The 15,262-nt window shown below is 45.1% G+C and overlaps 1 protein-coding gene across 1 annotated transcript in view; it reads right to left on the bottom strand.

The window, feature by feature from the left end:
* Positions 1 to 15,262, bottom strand: part of AATF (apoptosis antagonizing transcription factor) — a 60,751-nt gene that overhangs the window by 7,445 nt on the left and 38,044 nt on the right. Inside the window, exons 9-11 of the mRNA XM_089484081.1 lie at positions 13,235 to 13,302; positions 10,388 to 10,468; positions 7,966 to 8,037 (exon numbers count right to left, since the gene is read on the bottom strand). Coding sequence (XP_089340207.1) covers positions 7,966 to 8,037; positions 10,388 to 10,468; positions 13,235 to 13,302 — 221 coding nt within the window. The remainder of the gene's footprint in view (positions 1 to 7,965; positions 8,038 to 10,387; positions 10,469 to 13,234; positions 13,303 to 15,262) is intronic.

Raw genomic sequence — 15,262 nt, forward strand, 5'->3', positions numbered from 1 at the left:
TGTATCCAAGAGATGACAAATTGTCTCGCCGTGGAAAGACGAGAAATCATCCTGTCGTTCTTTGAGAGTTAGTTTGCTTATATATTTATTTAGGGGGAAATGCTTATTTATTTTTTTGGGGGGGCAAGGTTTGTTTGTTTGTTTGTTTGCTTAGAAAGGGTTCCAGTACATTTAATGTGGGGTTTCGTTCACATTTGCAACTTTCTCTGTTCTGCAGGATCTAGGAAGGGTTGACGGGTGGATGGTTCATCTTCAGGACAAGGTCCAAGGAGACAAGCTTTATGAGGATCAAGAAAACAGAAGCCAGAATGGATGGGCACCTATAGTAAGTAAATATTTGCTATGTGTTGATGAAGTGCACCCAGATATACCGAAACTTAGTTTCTGGGGTGGAGAAGGAGGATGTCAGGACTTTAGAGCTGATGTCCAGGGACCTACTCACCAAAAAGACCAAGAGGTTGCCCAAACCACGTTGGTTAACCAAATTCTGAGATGGAGTAATATACCTTGGCGGTGAATGGATATTTTCCTGGACATTACAAAGTCTTTCGCCATCTCTGCCAAAGAGTTTTGTGTCTCACAAAACCACAAATCCCAACAGTCTGTAGGATGGAGCCATAGCAGTTAAAGGGATGTTAAAGTGCATTACTTCTATAAGGTAGGTGCACACTTGTCAGGGCGCATCTACAAATCCCAATATACCTGTAGCATGGCGCCATGGCAGTTAAAGGGATGCTAAAATGCATCATTTTGACAGTACAGACGCACCCTTTGCTACCTGTTTGTATATATTTTTCTTCCCACTCCGCAAGGCTGAAATATCGCTCTTAAGGTTTAGTTAGCGGTGAGAAACGTTAAGCTAAAATATAGAGCTATCTTTTGTTCCTGTCTTTTGACTTTGGAAGGCAGCCCCCAAGAATATGGCCTTTACAATAAACGTAGTGTATCCTCCCCCTCCGACGGTAGACAAGGCCTACTTTGCAGGGATGTTGTGACAATAAAGTCTCAAAGATATTCTACACCATTAAAATATACTAATGGCATGAAATGTTTCCGCTCCTTGTTGTCTTGAGAAGAAGAGACGGCAGGACTGGCAGCTTCAAGCTCAAATTCCTCCCCTAATCCAGCCGCACGGTGTTTTTTAATACCAGATGTACAAAATACGCCGAGTAAAAGTCTAGAATCTTGTGAAGATTTCCCCCCCGCCAACCCTTGTGTCACGGAAAATGTATTAATCCTTTAATGCCTGGATTTCATAGCGCGCACCCCCTGCCGCTCACAGCACGGCAGGACTGTGACTGACACAGAGGAAGTGAGCTTTGCGCACACGGGAAAAGTGTGGTCCGAGGGAACGCATCCTCCCCTCTCCAAGCACGCCACCGACTCCCTTTCGGCAGCCTATGGAAGAGGTGAGTAAATCCCCAGTGCTGTGGTCCTGCCGAGTCCCTTCAGTGCTGCGCACATTTTGCTGCGCCAAGGCGTCAACACAAAGCACAATGCCACATAAAGCAGAATCCACTGACCCAACGAAAACCCATCGTCATTTCTGGGTGGAAAGACAGTGAATCTTTTCAGTCCAACCTTTAAAGCAGCGGTCCCCAAACTGTGCTCTTTTAAGGGATTCTGGATGACAGCTCCCAGAATCCCAGACCATTGGCCAATATGGCTGAGGCTCCTGGGAACTGAAGTCCTAAAGCTCTTAAAGGGCACAGTTTGGGGACCACCGCTTTAAAAGATCTGCTTGTGTTGTTCTGTGCCTTCAAGTCGTTTCCGACTTATGGCGACCCTAAGGCAAACCTATCCTTGGTAATATGCCTAGACTTGCATTTATTCCACTAGACACATTTGCCCAGCAAGACACTACAGCAGTGATGGCGAACCTATGACACACGTGCCAGAGATGGCACTCAGAGTTCTCTCTGTGGGCACATGTGCCATCATCCCAGCACAGAGTTTGTTACTAGAAAGTCAGAGGGACATGGCACTTTGCAATAAATAAGTGGGTTTTGGCTTGCAGTTTGGGCACTCGGCCTCAAAAAGGTTCACCATCACTGCACTACAGTGCTTTCAGTAGCGTGATAAAGAGGTCAAGTCCTACCAGGCATTCATTCATCAATCTGTTCAATCGTTTTATGCCTTGAAAGTCCAATGCAGTGAAAAGCCAGGACCAGTCCTTAAGGACACAAAAACAAAGCCATGGATAGGATTCCAGCTGATAAATATGTCCAGAGACTGTCTCGATACCCCCAACCTCTGAGTCCAAAAGCTTAGTCCGGAGAAGACAACATCACTGAACACCATCACTTTTCAGGGTTCAACTACATAGACGTACAGACGGGGGAGAAAAGGCCATATTTTGGCCATAGATGCTTCTTAAGAACCACGTCCAAATTGCTTTTCCCCATCTGCAATGCATAGGCTGCGCCCCCGCCTGCATCCGCCGGCCTCCGAATCAATGGGCAAATTATAAACCGTGTCAATCCGAGTTAATGCAAAGCTGTAATCCTCTTTAAGCGCAGATCAAAATCAGTGTTGTGAATTATGTTGGTCCCATCATCTGATAAGAAACAGGAGGGAGCCTTTAATATATATATATATATATATATATATATATATATATATATATATATGAGAGCAACAAGAACCCTGAACAATACAGTTAAAAGGGAGTGGTCATTTATTTTAAGATTAGATCTGCTTGGTTTACCTGCTGGAGTGTATCTCTCCTTTTTAAAAGAAAGATCTGTGTTAAGATACCTTTAAGGAGCTCTCGGAGAAAATGCCAATTGGCACTTTTTGGCCATTGAGTCACTATATTTGGGGGGGATCGCCAGCCTGTTTCGGCAAATCCCCCCCCCACTTCGCTTGGCAATACCTGCACCGCCTGAAGCCCTGCTCCTGAGAGAAGGTGTGTGTGTATACACACATATACACATACGTACATATGCTTTGTGTACCTACAAGCCTCCTGTTGGCTTAGGGCGACCCCATGAATTTCATAACCCTTTCTTAGGTAGCTTTGCCAGTTCCTTCTTCTGAAATACAGCCTACAGTACCTGGGATTTATTGGCAATCTTTTTGGAGAAGCAGGATACAAATAAATATTATTATCGCTATTATTATTATTATTACTACTACCCAAGTACTAACCAGGGATGGCCATGCTTAGCTTCCAAGATCAGACAGGATCTGGTGCCTTTAGGGTATTCATAAAGACGGCAGGGTTAACCATCTTCTTCATGACCTCTTCCCCAAAATGTGTATGAAGGTATGAATGCCACTATTCAGTCCTGGCTACAGTTCGACCAAGGCAGCGGTTCCCAAACTGTGCTCTTTAAGGGGTTTTGGACTTCAGCTCCCAGAATCCCAGGCTATTGGCCAACATGGCTGAGGCTTCTGGGAGCTGAAGTCCAAAAGCTCTTAAAGGGCATAGTTTGGGGACCATTGGTCCAAGGTAAAGTAGCTTTGGGGGAGCAGGATACACTAGTTCCTTGTCCCTGCGCTTAAATAAAGAGGCAGCAATGCTATATACTAGATAAAACATGAAGGAGAGGTGAGACGGTACTATATACTAGATGGAGAGATGGGACTGTACTATATACTAGATGGAGAGGTGAGACTGTACTATATACTAGATGGAGAGGTGGGACTGTACTATATACTAGATGGAGAGGTGAGACTGTACTATATACTAGATGGAGAGGTGGGACTGTACTATATACTAGATGGAGAGGTGAGACTGTACTATATACTAGATGGAGAGGTGGGACTGTACTATATACTAGATGGAGAGGTGAGACTGTACTATATACTAGATGGAGAGGTGGGACTGTACTATATACTAGATGGAGAGATGGGACTGTACTATATACTAGATGGAGAGGTGAGACTGTACTATATACTAGATGGAGAGGTGGGACTGTACTATATATTAGATGGAGAGGTGAGACTGTACTATATACTAGATGGAGAGGTGAGACTGTACTATATACTAGATGGAGAGGTGGGACTGTACTATATACTAGATGGAGAGGTGAGACTGTACTATATACTAGATGGAGAGGTGGGACTGTACTATATACTAAATGGAGAGGTGAGACTGTACTATATACTAGATGGAGAGGTGGGACTGTACTATATACTAGATGGAGAGGTGGGACTGTACTATATACTAAATAAAATATGGAAGAGAGGTGGGACTGTACTACCATTAGTACCAAAAGTGGCAAGAAAACAATCCATGCTTCAGTACACAACACAGTTTTTGCCAAACAGAGGAGCAGTTCAACAAGCCATTATCCAGCGGGTTTCGTGGCTCAGGAGTGATTTGAACCCTGGTCTCCAGAGTCGTAGCCCAATGCTCAAACCGCAAACGCCACGCCGGCTCTCTCATACCAAAAATTGGGAGCAGAAATGGAGAAGACTCTCAACCATGTCTTCACCGGAAGGGGCCTGCGATGATGGAGGAAGCAAGAGAAACCGAAAGGAGTATAGGAGATATGGCGCAAGACGTTTGGGGAACACCAGATTTGGGAAGGCTGCTCTAGTAGGTGCCATGGTAGCATGGAGAAAGCGTTGTCCTATACCACCCGCTACTGTCTTCTAAGTTGTACACCACCCTGATATAAAGCAATCCCCGACAGTGTTAATATATCCCCCCATCTTCCGTCTCCCCCGCCACAACAATTAATTTATTTTATATGCTGTGAGCACGGCGCTGTTTTCCCGATTTTTCACACTATAAACATGCGCTGGAAGGGGGTTTTATTTGTTTTGGGGTCAAGCCTCCAAAATGACTGAGCAAAAAGCTCGGGCGCACGACCGCGCCGCTGTGAAATGCGCATTTGCATTTTCAATCTAGTAATTCACACTTGCAAACAATGAAATTACCTTTGACTGCTGCCAAAGAAAGCGGTATGATCGTTACCTTTCCCTCCTTCATGCCTATGTGGGCTTTGCGTTGCGAGAATTATAACATACACATGGAACAAAGGCGGTGTGGCGTGTGTGTGTGTGTAGTAGAAACTCAGTCAGACTTTTAGACTGAACATTGCATTACTCACGTGTGCTAAAATATATTGCGGGCTCCATAAAAACAACGATGGGCATCGCCAGGGTTATACACATTTGCGCCATAATAAAACAGCGGATATCAAGATACTCAGCATCTTGTACTCATTAGTAGTTTCAGTTTTATTTTTCATCCTTGTATGCATTAAAAAATTACTTCTAAACTACCGCCCACATTAGTCTATTGCAACAAATATTAAGATGGCTCAAGCCACCCGAATCATGGTTTGGAACTCCTTTGTTCTGAAACTGTTAAACATAGTTACCCTCTTTGAATGAAACAGGAAGCTATAGTTAATGGCTAAACATCCCCAGCTCCTTAAGTCCTTCCTCATAGGACATGGTTTCCAGGCCCTTCACCATTTTACTCGCCCTCCTCTGGACACATGGCTCCAGTTTCTCAATGTCCTTTTTTAATTGTGGGGCCCAGAACTGGACACAATATTATTCCAGGTGGGGCCTGACCAAAGCAGAATAGAGTGGGACTATTACTTCCCTTGATCTAGACACTAGACTTCTATTGATGCAGCCTAAAATCGCATTGGCCTTGTTAGCTGCCGCATCGCATTGTTGACTCATGTTCAACTTATGGTCTACTTGGACTCCTAGATCCCTTTCACACGTAGTTTATTAAGCCCAGATACAATCATTGCAAACTCTTCCAAAGGATATTATGGCATCTTAAAGATGAAAAAATATGCATGTCATGAACATTTGCAAATTAGAATCCAGCTCTTCTCATTCTATATTTATTCATCTCTTAGGTGTCATGAGACCCATTGTAATGGTTTAAATAAGACCTTTCCAGAGGAGCCACTGTGTTATATCAGCTGAGCAAAACACCAGACTGACCCAAAAGTACTGTGGAAACCTTAATACATCTGTTGTAACTGTAGATGTACATTATTCCAGTTCTGAATTGTGTGACAAGACCATTTATTCCCCTTCAAGCATGGACATTTGTGCTTAGGAAAACCATCTTTATGCATTTTCCCATGAACTAAACCAGCATCATGTAGTGCTTTGAGCGCTGGACTAGGATACTGGGAGACCAGGTTTATAAACCCCACTTAAGCATGGAATCCCACTGGGTAAGTAACACTCTCTCAGCCTCTCTCTCTCATGAGTAACACACTCTCAGCCTCAGATGCAGGTTCTGTGTACATTTTTTCATTGCTGAAATGCACTTCAAACTGTAGAAATGTACAGCTTTATAAGGCAAGACATGTTTTGTCCCACCGTCAGGAAATGAGAGCCCAAGGAATTTATTTGACATCTTTAAGTGTGGTGTGAGCTTTTATGAGCCAGGCTTTGTATCACTCCATATCAATTCCCTTGTTGTTGTGTGTCTTCCAGCCATTTTCAACTTATGGCAACTTGAAGGCAAACCGACCACAGGGTCTTCTTGGCAAGATTTGTTTGGGGGCAGGGGATATTGCCTTGGTCTCCTCCTGGGGCTGAGAGAGTATGACTTGCCCAAGGTCCATGGCCAAGAGGGGGTTTAAACCCTGGTCCTCGAAGTCGTAGTCAAGTGCTCAAGCCACTACACCTTGCTGGCTCGCTTTATCCTAAACCCTGGTCTCCAACGTCGTAGTCGAGCACTCAAACCACTACACCTTGCTGGCTCTCTTTATCCTAAACCCTGGTCTCCAACGCCGTAGTCGAGCGCTCAAACCACTACACCTTGCTGGCTCTCTTTATCCTAAACCCTGGTCTCCAACGTCGTAGTCGAGCGCTCAAACCACTACACCTTGCTGGCTCTCTTTATCCTAAACCCTGGTCTCCAACGTCGTAGTCGAGCGCTCAAACCACTACACCTTGCTGGCTCTCTTTTTCCTAAACCCTGGTCTCCAACGTCGTAGTCGAGCGCTCAAACCACTACACCTTGCTGGCTCTCTTTATCCTAAACCCTGGTCTCCAACGTCGTAGTCGAGCGCTCAAACCACTACACCTTGCTGGCTCTCTTTATCCTAAACCCTGGTCACCAACGTCGTAGTCGAGCGCTCAAACCACTACACCTTGCTGGCTCTCTTTATCCTAAACCCTGGTCTCCAACGTCGTAGTCGAGCGCTCAAACCACTACACCTTGCTGGCTCTCTTTATCCTAAATCCTGGTCTCCAACGTCGTAGTCGAGCGCTCAAACCACTACACCTTGCTGGCTCTCTTTATCCTAAATCCTGGTCTCCAACGTCGTAGTCGAGCGCTCAAACCACTACACCTTGCTGGCTCTCTTTATCCTAAACCCTGGTCTCCAACGTCGTAGTCGAGCGCTCAAACCACTACACCTTGCTGGCTCTCTTTATCCTAAACCCTGGTCTCCAACGTCGTAGTCGAGCGCTCAAACCACTACACCTTGCTGGCTCTCTTTATCCTAAACCCTGGTCTCCAACGTCGTAGTCGAGCGCTCAAACCACTACACCTTGCTGGCTCTCTTTATCCTAAATCCTGGTCTCCAACGTCGTAGTCGAGCGCTCAAACCACTACACCTTGCTGGCTCTCTTTATCCTAAACCCTGGTCTCCAACGTCGTAGTCGAGCGCTCAAACCACTACACCTTGCTGGCTCTCTTTGTCCCCAAAACACAATCAGCGATGCAACTTGAACGGCTGGCGATTAAAACCGAGACAAACCAACCAAGACCTACCTGAAGCATGTGTGCCACAGACATCAAGGGCACAACCCAGCTTGAATTGTGCAATTCCAGGAGTAAAAGCAAACAAAATCATTTAAAACAAAAACCCCACACACAGCTGGCTCAGCCTGGACAGAAGGCCCGGGCGGCCGTGACAAATAGCTAACTGATACAAAGAACCTGAGACGGTGACAGGCTGAAGAACAGGTCAATATCAAGCTGTCACAAAGCCCCTCGAGAAGCATAATTAACCGCTTACTAACCTGGCATCATCATTCATGGCGCAGTGGTCAATGGGAGCCATGAAGCTCACTAGCTTGCTGTGGACGTGATACCTGGGAAAAACAGAAGATAGACAGTCAGTCAGTTGCAGGGAGGATGAATTAAGTGACGGTTCAGAAAGAAAAGAGCAAACACTGCTGCCACAATGTTATGTCAGCAGTAAGGAACCCGAGGCACATCTCCATCCCATGCGCCATCATTTGACGGTTTCCCAGATCTGCATAGTTCTCTCCCATAGATCTCTCCCAACCCCTAACAGGTCAATACGCCATAAGAACTATCTGCTAAAATATGCTGGCATTTTGAACTCATGTTTATACTCTGTTTTTGTCTCATTCGTGGTCCTTCTATTTATTTATATTACTGTTATCCCACCTTTCTCCCATGTTGGGACCCAAAGCGGCTACCCACTTCTACCCACTTTTACTTCCATTACAACCTTGCAAAGCAGATTCTAGTCCCTTGCACCATTGGGACATGCCCCCTTCCCCAAAGTCGGTGCTACAAGATCTCTCTAAGTTGGGAAGGGTTATTTTCTCCTTTGGAGATTTGGCTCATTTCCTGCAAAGTTGAGTCGCCGGGATCCAAAAGCGCCTTCCTTACACAAGTCACTGCTTTTATTCCTTTACAAATGGCACTCGAGACCTATATAGTCTTGCATTACATAGTTGTGGATGGAGTTCCTACTCCAGAGTTTGTCAACCCTTCCAGGCAGACAGATGATCTTCCTATATCCTTTGCTCAGGGAAATAAAGGTGGTGGGGCAGGGGGAAAAGGGGGAAACCAGATCCACCCAAAGGTTTATGAGCTCAGCTCAGGGTGGTAAGGGGGCTTGACAGCAGGCTCCGGCTGAGTCATGAATACATCCGCGATTGTGTGCAACGCTGACAGGGAGGAATATTGATAGTCAATAATTACAGGCTTTTAGGGCCCAACAAAGCAGCTTTTCCCTCTTTTCATAAATTATCCGATGACATCTATCTTAAAAATTGCTATGCCAGGCCTGACCCAGCCCCGACTCCCCTGACTTTCCATCAAGTGCCATCTCAAGCTCGAGATTTATCATTGCGCTCACCAAAAAAATAGAAAGCAAATTGAGGAAGAAGGATGGTTCTATGATTCTGTGGTTAACATTGCGCATCTCTTCCTTCAACCATGCACCCCTCCGCACATGACGGCTTCTCAGCAACAGGAAGAAAATACACTTCTCCCTCAATATTTGCTAGGGCTAGGGGCACAAGTATAAGGAAAAACTGCAGATCACAAAAACACCATGTTTTTACCTGAGAGGACACCTCTCTAGGAATCTCTAGGTCCTCCAGGGGAACTCTGTGGTCAACGTCCAACAGACACTGACCATAGAACTGTGCTGGAGGAGCTACAAAGGCCTAGTAGAGTACTCTCTCTAGGAATCCCTAGGTCCTCCAGGGGAACTCTGTGGTCAACGTCCAACAGACACTGACCATAGAACTGTGCTGGAGGAGCTACAAAGGCCTAGTAGAGTACTCTCTCTAGGAATCCCTAGGTCTTTCAGTGCAACTTTTAGTTAAAGTTGGCCATAGAGTTGCACTGGAGGAGCTACAAAGGCCTAGTAGAGTACTCTCTCTAGGAATCCCTAGGTCTTTCAGTGCAACTTTTAGTTAAAGTTGACCATAGTGTTGCACTGGAGGACCTAGATATTCCTAGAGAGAACATATTAATCAAAGCCGCGAATATGGAAGGTTGAGTGTACCTACATCTGGCTCAAAAATATCAAGGCACATAATGTGCAGAGAAGACAAAAAGGTTAAAGCCACCTGGACAGTCCTGCTTCCAGAAACGCTAGCCTGGCACCAGCTACCTATGTTATTTTCCAGCTTAAGAGAAAATGGTGGTAATATTAATGTAGCCTTTGATGTAGGACTGCACAACCTACAAACCCAGGGACCTTATGAAGCCTTTTGTCACTTCTTGTGTGTTTCCTGAAGCTGGCGATGCCTTATCCCCTTTTCTTTGTAGCTCCGTGGGTCAACTGGGCTACAGGAGAAGAAAACCTATCATTTGCCTCCATCTTTTAATACTTAGCTTTCTCACCATTAATAGGAGAAACCTTAGAAGGAGGATCATTGGGAAACAGAAGATACTTCCTCCCATAAAACTTGCACCATTTCAAATACAACAGAATCGTGTCAATCAGCACATGGAGGGAACATTTGTACAATCCCACCTGATATATACATACAAAACCGACTAAACCTGTGAAGGAGGGATCCTCTAAAAGCAGCAGCAATAGATTCATGGTATTAATAAATAATAACACAGCAAACTGTGGCACGAGTTAAACCGAAACGCCATAGGTATCCAAAGGGAAAGGAAGACAACAATGGGGCAGCTCTGGAAAACAAAGGTGACTGTTACACTCACCGGATTTTCCTGCCTTTGCTGGCTTTTGTATCCACCTTCTTCCGGATTTTGCTCCGCAACTTCTGGATTGCCAACCACTGCCTGGAAAGAAGGGAGAAGCAAGATTCAGCTGGAATTCAAACATGTATTCTTGAAGTTATTATTAATAAAGAGGGTGTTATGTTGCCTCCAGGTTCAGAGGGGGCACACTTCTCAATTTAAATTGGTGGCGCACACATGTGAGAGGATGGCATTGCTCTCACGATGGACTTCGTTTACTAGGACACTGTGGTTGCCCACTAGAAGACCCAAACAACAGACTGCATAGATCTGCTCTAACATGACCCATCTTTTCTAATATAGCTTAGGTCCAGACTACATGAAAGATGCTATCTCCCTATACAAACCTGCCACAGTCCTAAGCTCCGCAGAGGAGGGCCTTCTCTCGATCCCACGAACATCAGAGGTTCATTTGGTGTGGACACAAGAGAGAGCCTTCTTGGTAGTTGCTCCCACCTTGTGACATTCTCTTTCACAGAAAGCTAAGCTGGCTCCCTTTTTGCACTCCTTCTACCAACAGGTTAAAAACCTCCCTGTTTAAGCTATGTTCAGAGGAAGGTAAAGGGAACCCCCCTCTGAATATAATTTGCCAAGAAACTCCCATGATATGTTTGTCTTAGGGTCACCATAAGTCAGAAATAACTTGAAGGGACACAACCACATACACAACCTTGGAGTCCTCTGCAAGCAAACCATGGGCTCTAATACTGTGAAGTCGAAGGCTTTCATGGCTGGCATCCATAGTTCTCTGTGGGTTTTTTGGGCTCTGTGGCCATGTTCTAGATGTTTATGGCTGGCATCTCAGGAATAAACTCTTCTAGAACATGGCCACATAGCCCGAAAAACCCACACAAATCTAGGCTCTGTTTATTTGCTTTTGCGACCCACGGAGGGCAACCATGAGGGTTCCCTGTGGCTTGGCAAAGAGCTGGGCAAGAGCTCAAGATTCAGCTCTTCAGTTTCAGCACGGCCCAAGACTCTTCATATCAGTTGTCACCATTATGTAGGATGCCAACTCCACTTGGTCTGAGTATGTCCTAGTATGGAGAGATGTCCTCTTGACAGAGTAGAGCTAACCCAGGGAAGGAAAAAGGGTCAAGGAAGGAGCTTTGTGTCTCTCACATCAGCTGCGCAAGGGTTCCTGGCCTTTCCTTCTGAGAAATGTAGAGCTTGAGGAAGAAAGGAGAGCGCGAAAAAGCAGGGCCCCTGTTGTCGAGAAGCCACTTCCATCAGGTTTTTCCTCTTCACCGAGATGGAGAACCTCAAAAAAATCCAGGCCTTGTTGTTGCATTTTCTCCTTTTCCTTTTCTCTCCCTATCCCCCTTTCCTTTTGTGCTGCACCCATTTTAGATTGCAAGCTCGAAGCCGGGGGTTGGCTTTTTATTTCTATGTAGAGCCGTACAAAGGTATACGGCAGATTTAAATGCTCCGTAAATAAATAATAATAAAAATTGGCACATTTAAAAGCTCATTTCCAAGCTCATTCCCAGCCTGCCTGGAGTAGGATGTAATGCTATGTGTGTGTGTTTCCCCTCTAGTTCTATGCTTAGGAAAAAATATTAAACACACATACACACACACATACCACATTTCTAAATCCTATTTAATGAACATTTAAGAACAGCCGCCGGCTATAATTTGGAAGCACATTTTAGAAAAACAACAAGATCGTCGAGGGAGGGAGGAAATAAGAAACAAGCACACAGCCTCAAATGAAGAAGGGGAAAAAAGGAAGCTCAAAGTGCTAAAAGAACAGAATTTGCCGCCGAAAAGCCCATTTGCCGCGTTATGAAAAGCGCGGGCGTGTTGGCAGAACCGTTAAAACATCGCCCAGGTTTTTTTAGAGCGCTCTGTGCCAAGTTTATTCGGTGGCATGTCTGGAATATTATGGAAGCGGCGCTCCGCTATAATGCAGAATGCAGCCCCTCCAAAACACACACACACACACACCAAAACCCTGCACTTAAGCAGTGATTACATTGCACATTTATCTGACTTTACAATAAAATAGATTACGGTAATTAAGATTATATTAAGATTGTGGTAATTGGATTTTGAGATCTCCCCCCACCCCGGCGACGTTGGGCTCTCCGACGAGTAAATCAGGTAAAGGCGACGCCGGTTCCTCCTAGCTTTAAAAATAAAAATGTTTGTAACTAGCAGCGGGGTTTATCTCCTCGCCCTGCCTCCTCCGGTTCTCCGCAGAGCGTCTCTGGCAAGACGCGACGCAATAAGAACCGCAGTCCTAAGTCATTTTCTCCCATGCCTCCAACCCGGCTGGTAGAAATTGTCTCCCAGAGGGAAGGGAGAGGGGAGAAAAAGATATCCACCCGACGTGGCTATAAACCTTATGGAACTCAAAAAGTGTGCCTACTGATATTGTTGCCTTTATCAAGACAGCGGTTGCTCAAAAGCGGAGGATGAGTTTACAGCGTGATGGAGGTTGTAATCAGCTCCAGTGTACAAAGTGGTATATATGGTCTATAGGGATACTTGCTGATGGGTGTCCATCGGATGCGCACCATTGGATCTTGCCCAAGACAACTACACAGAAATCCAGTTAGTCATAAAGCAGGGTCCTCCTCTCAACCCCCCCCCCCAAAAGCTATATGGTGAAAGCCCATTAGGATAAGACATCCATCATGCGCCATACGAAAAGCAAAGCCCAAGTGTAGAAAAGATCCCATGTGCCACTGCTGGACGCCAAATCCTTGGAGGTGGAAGGCCTGGCGGAAGGGGCTTCTTCTGACCAATATCAAATTGAACGTAAGGAAACGATGCTAAACGCAGTCCGAGGACTTTGCTTACCTGCCCATCGCCACTTGGTCATTTGGGTCCAAGGAGCTGGTTTTGCGTTCAATAAGTTCCCGCAGCAGCTATAAGAAAAACCCAAAAATATGGTTGAAAGTCACGATTGGGACTGGAGGAAAGAAATGCAACGCTAGGCTAAAAGACTCTGAACTTGGGAGGCTGGTTCAAATGATTTCTTGCTCAGTTTGTAACTATCATTTATGAAGCTGGGAGCAAAAACTAGAAATGAGGACATCCGCCTCCACTCCCAGTCCTTAGTTTCTACCCATGTTCTCCATTATGTCCCAGCCAACAGAATCCTGGTTTAAGGTCACTTAACAAATCAGTGTAAAGGAATTGGAGAGAGATGACAAACCATGATTTATGAAAATGCGAAGACGGAGTAGCTATCCTTTTAACACCACCCTAATTCAGAACGCCTCACACATTACCTTTTTAAAACGATGATAAATGTTTTGCAGATACAACAAATCGCTTAGGCAAAGAACAAGAGGATACACAGACCGGACAGGGATCCTGTCCAAAACCTTTTCTCCACATAAGCCAATGGATTCAAATGACAAGAAAAGAGGTTCCTTCAAAACGTTCGGAAGAACTTTATCACAGTAAGAGCTGTTTGAGAGCTTCACTGGAGAAATGGCCCGAAGATACACAACAACACTTTAGGTATTAATGTCGCCTTGCCAGCCACCAACTTTGGAAAGGCCTGAAAGGACAGATTTCAATGGCTTCTGGTTCAGGGATGCTGGGGAGCAAGGGTTGTCTTTAAAAAGAAGAACCCAGAACCCGCTTGGAAGCACAATGCGGAGCATCATTAGGAAGACTTATTGGACTACCGTTAATTTCAGGCAAATCAATGAGCTTTGCAACGTTCCCTTCATCATTTTATGATTGGTTTAACGCACCCCATTTACATCAGCTATGGATCCTTCAAAAGGCCGAGCAAAGGTGGGTACAACATCTGTCTTCATGCTGGTTGTGGCCAATGTGGGAACGATCTCAAACCCCAACATTTGGTTTCAGGGCTGTCAGATAATGGCCAATGCTCATCCTTTCTTACTAGGTGTTGCAAGGGGTGTCCAAAAGAAGGCTCCTAGAGAGCCCTTGAAAGCTTCTTCCAAAATGCACCTAGGGAAACCGTTTCTCTCCCCAATCTCCACTATCATGGTTTTCATTTCGTGGCCTTTTTAAACATGCTGGGAGTAGCAGGTGAGGCTGAATCACAGAGCTGGGATTTATATATTAATATATAAGGGCTGTATATTAATGCAAGCATCCTCCCTACTGGACATGTCACAAAAGGAATCTTCTTGAGCCCTGGGAAACTGACTTTGGGTAAGCAGATTTATTGCTTTCACACCTCAACGCTAGCTGTGACCACCGCAAAGATCTGAAAGAGCTGGATCACATTACCAGGCCCTTTGAAAATTTAGGGCACGATTTGCATCTTTCTGGATCATATTACATTCAACTGTGTCAACATGCTTTACACCTGAGCATTTATGGTCATTCGGTGCTGCATCCAAAGAAGAGGGTTCACATCCACAACGGCTCACGTGAAAATAAAAAGCGGTATCTAGTAGGGTTTGGTTCCAGGAGCCCACATGGAAACCAAAATCCATGGCTGGTCAGGTGCCATGGCATAGCAAATAAACTGGCCAAATCAAGGTGTGTGTGTGTGTGTGTGTGTATATATATATATATATATATATATATATTCAAGTTGTGGATGGTTCAATCCGGGGATGCAGAATCCATGGATATGGAGAGCGGATTGTATAACAGAGAGTCCTCTCTGACAAATGTATTAGAGTGTGAGCATCTACCGGATGAAATAGGCTGTACATCTATAATCCACGAAAGCTTGTGCTGTAATAAACTAGACTTTAGGGGTGTTTTTGTCCCTGTTGCTGAATCGCAAGAGCATGGCCGCCCCTTCGGAAACAGCTTTATCAAACAAATATGAAGTTACTCCTCCAAAATGAAACCCCGACACCTTCTTTCCTCGACAACTTTTGAAAAATT

This window comes from Sceloporus occidentalis, unplaced genomic scaffold, assembly GCF_023333645.1.
Source record: "Sceloporus occidentalis isolate IW3139 unplaced genomic scaffold, rSceOcc1.0.p SCAF_21, whole genome shotgun sequence".
NCBI lineage: Eukaryota > Metazoa > Chordata > Lepidosauria > Squamata > Phrynosomatidae > Sceloporus > Sceloporus occidentalis.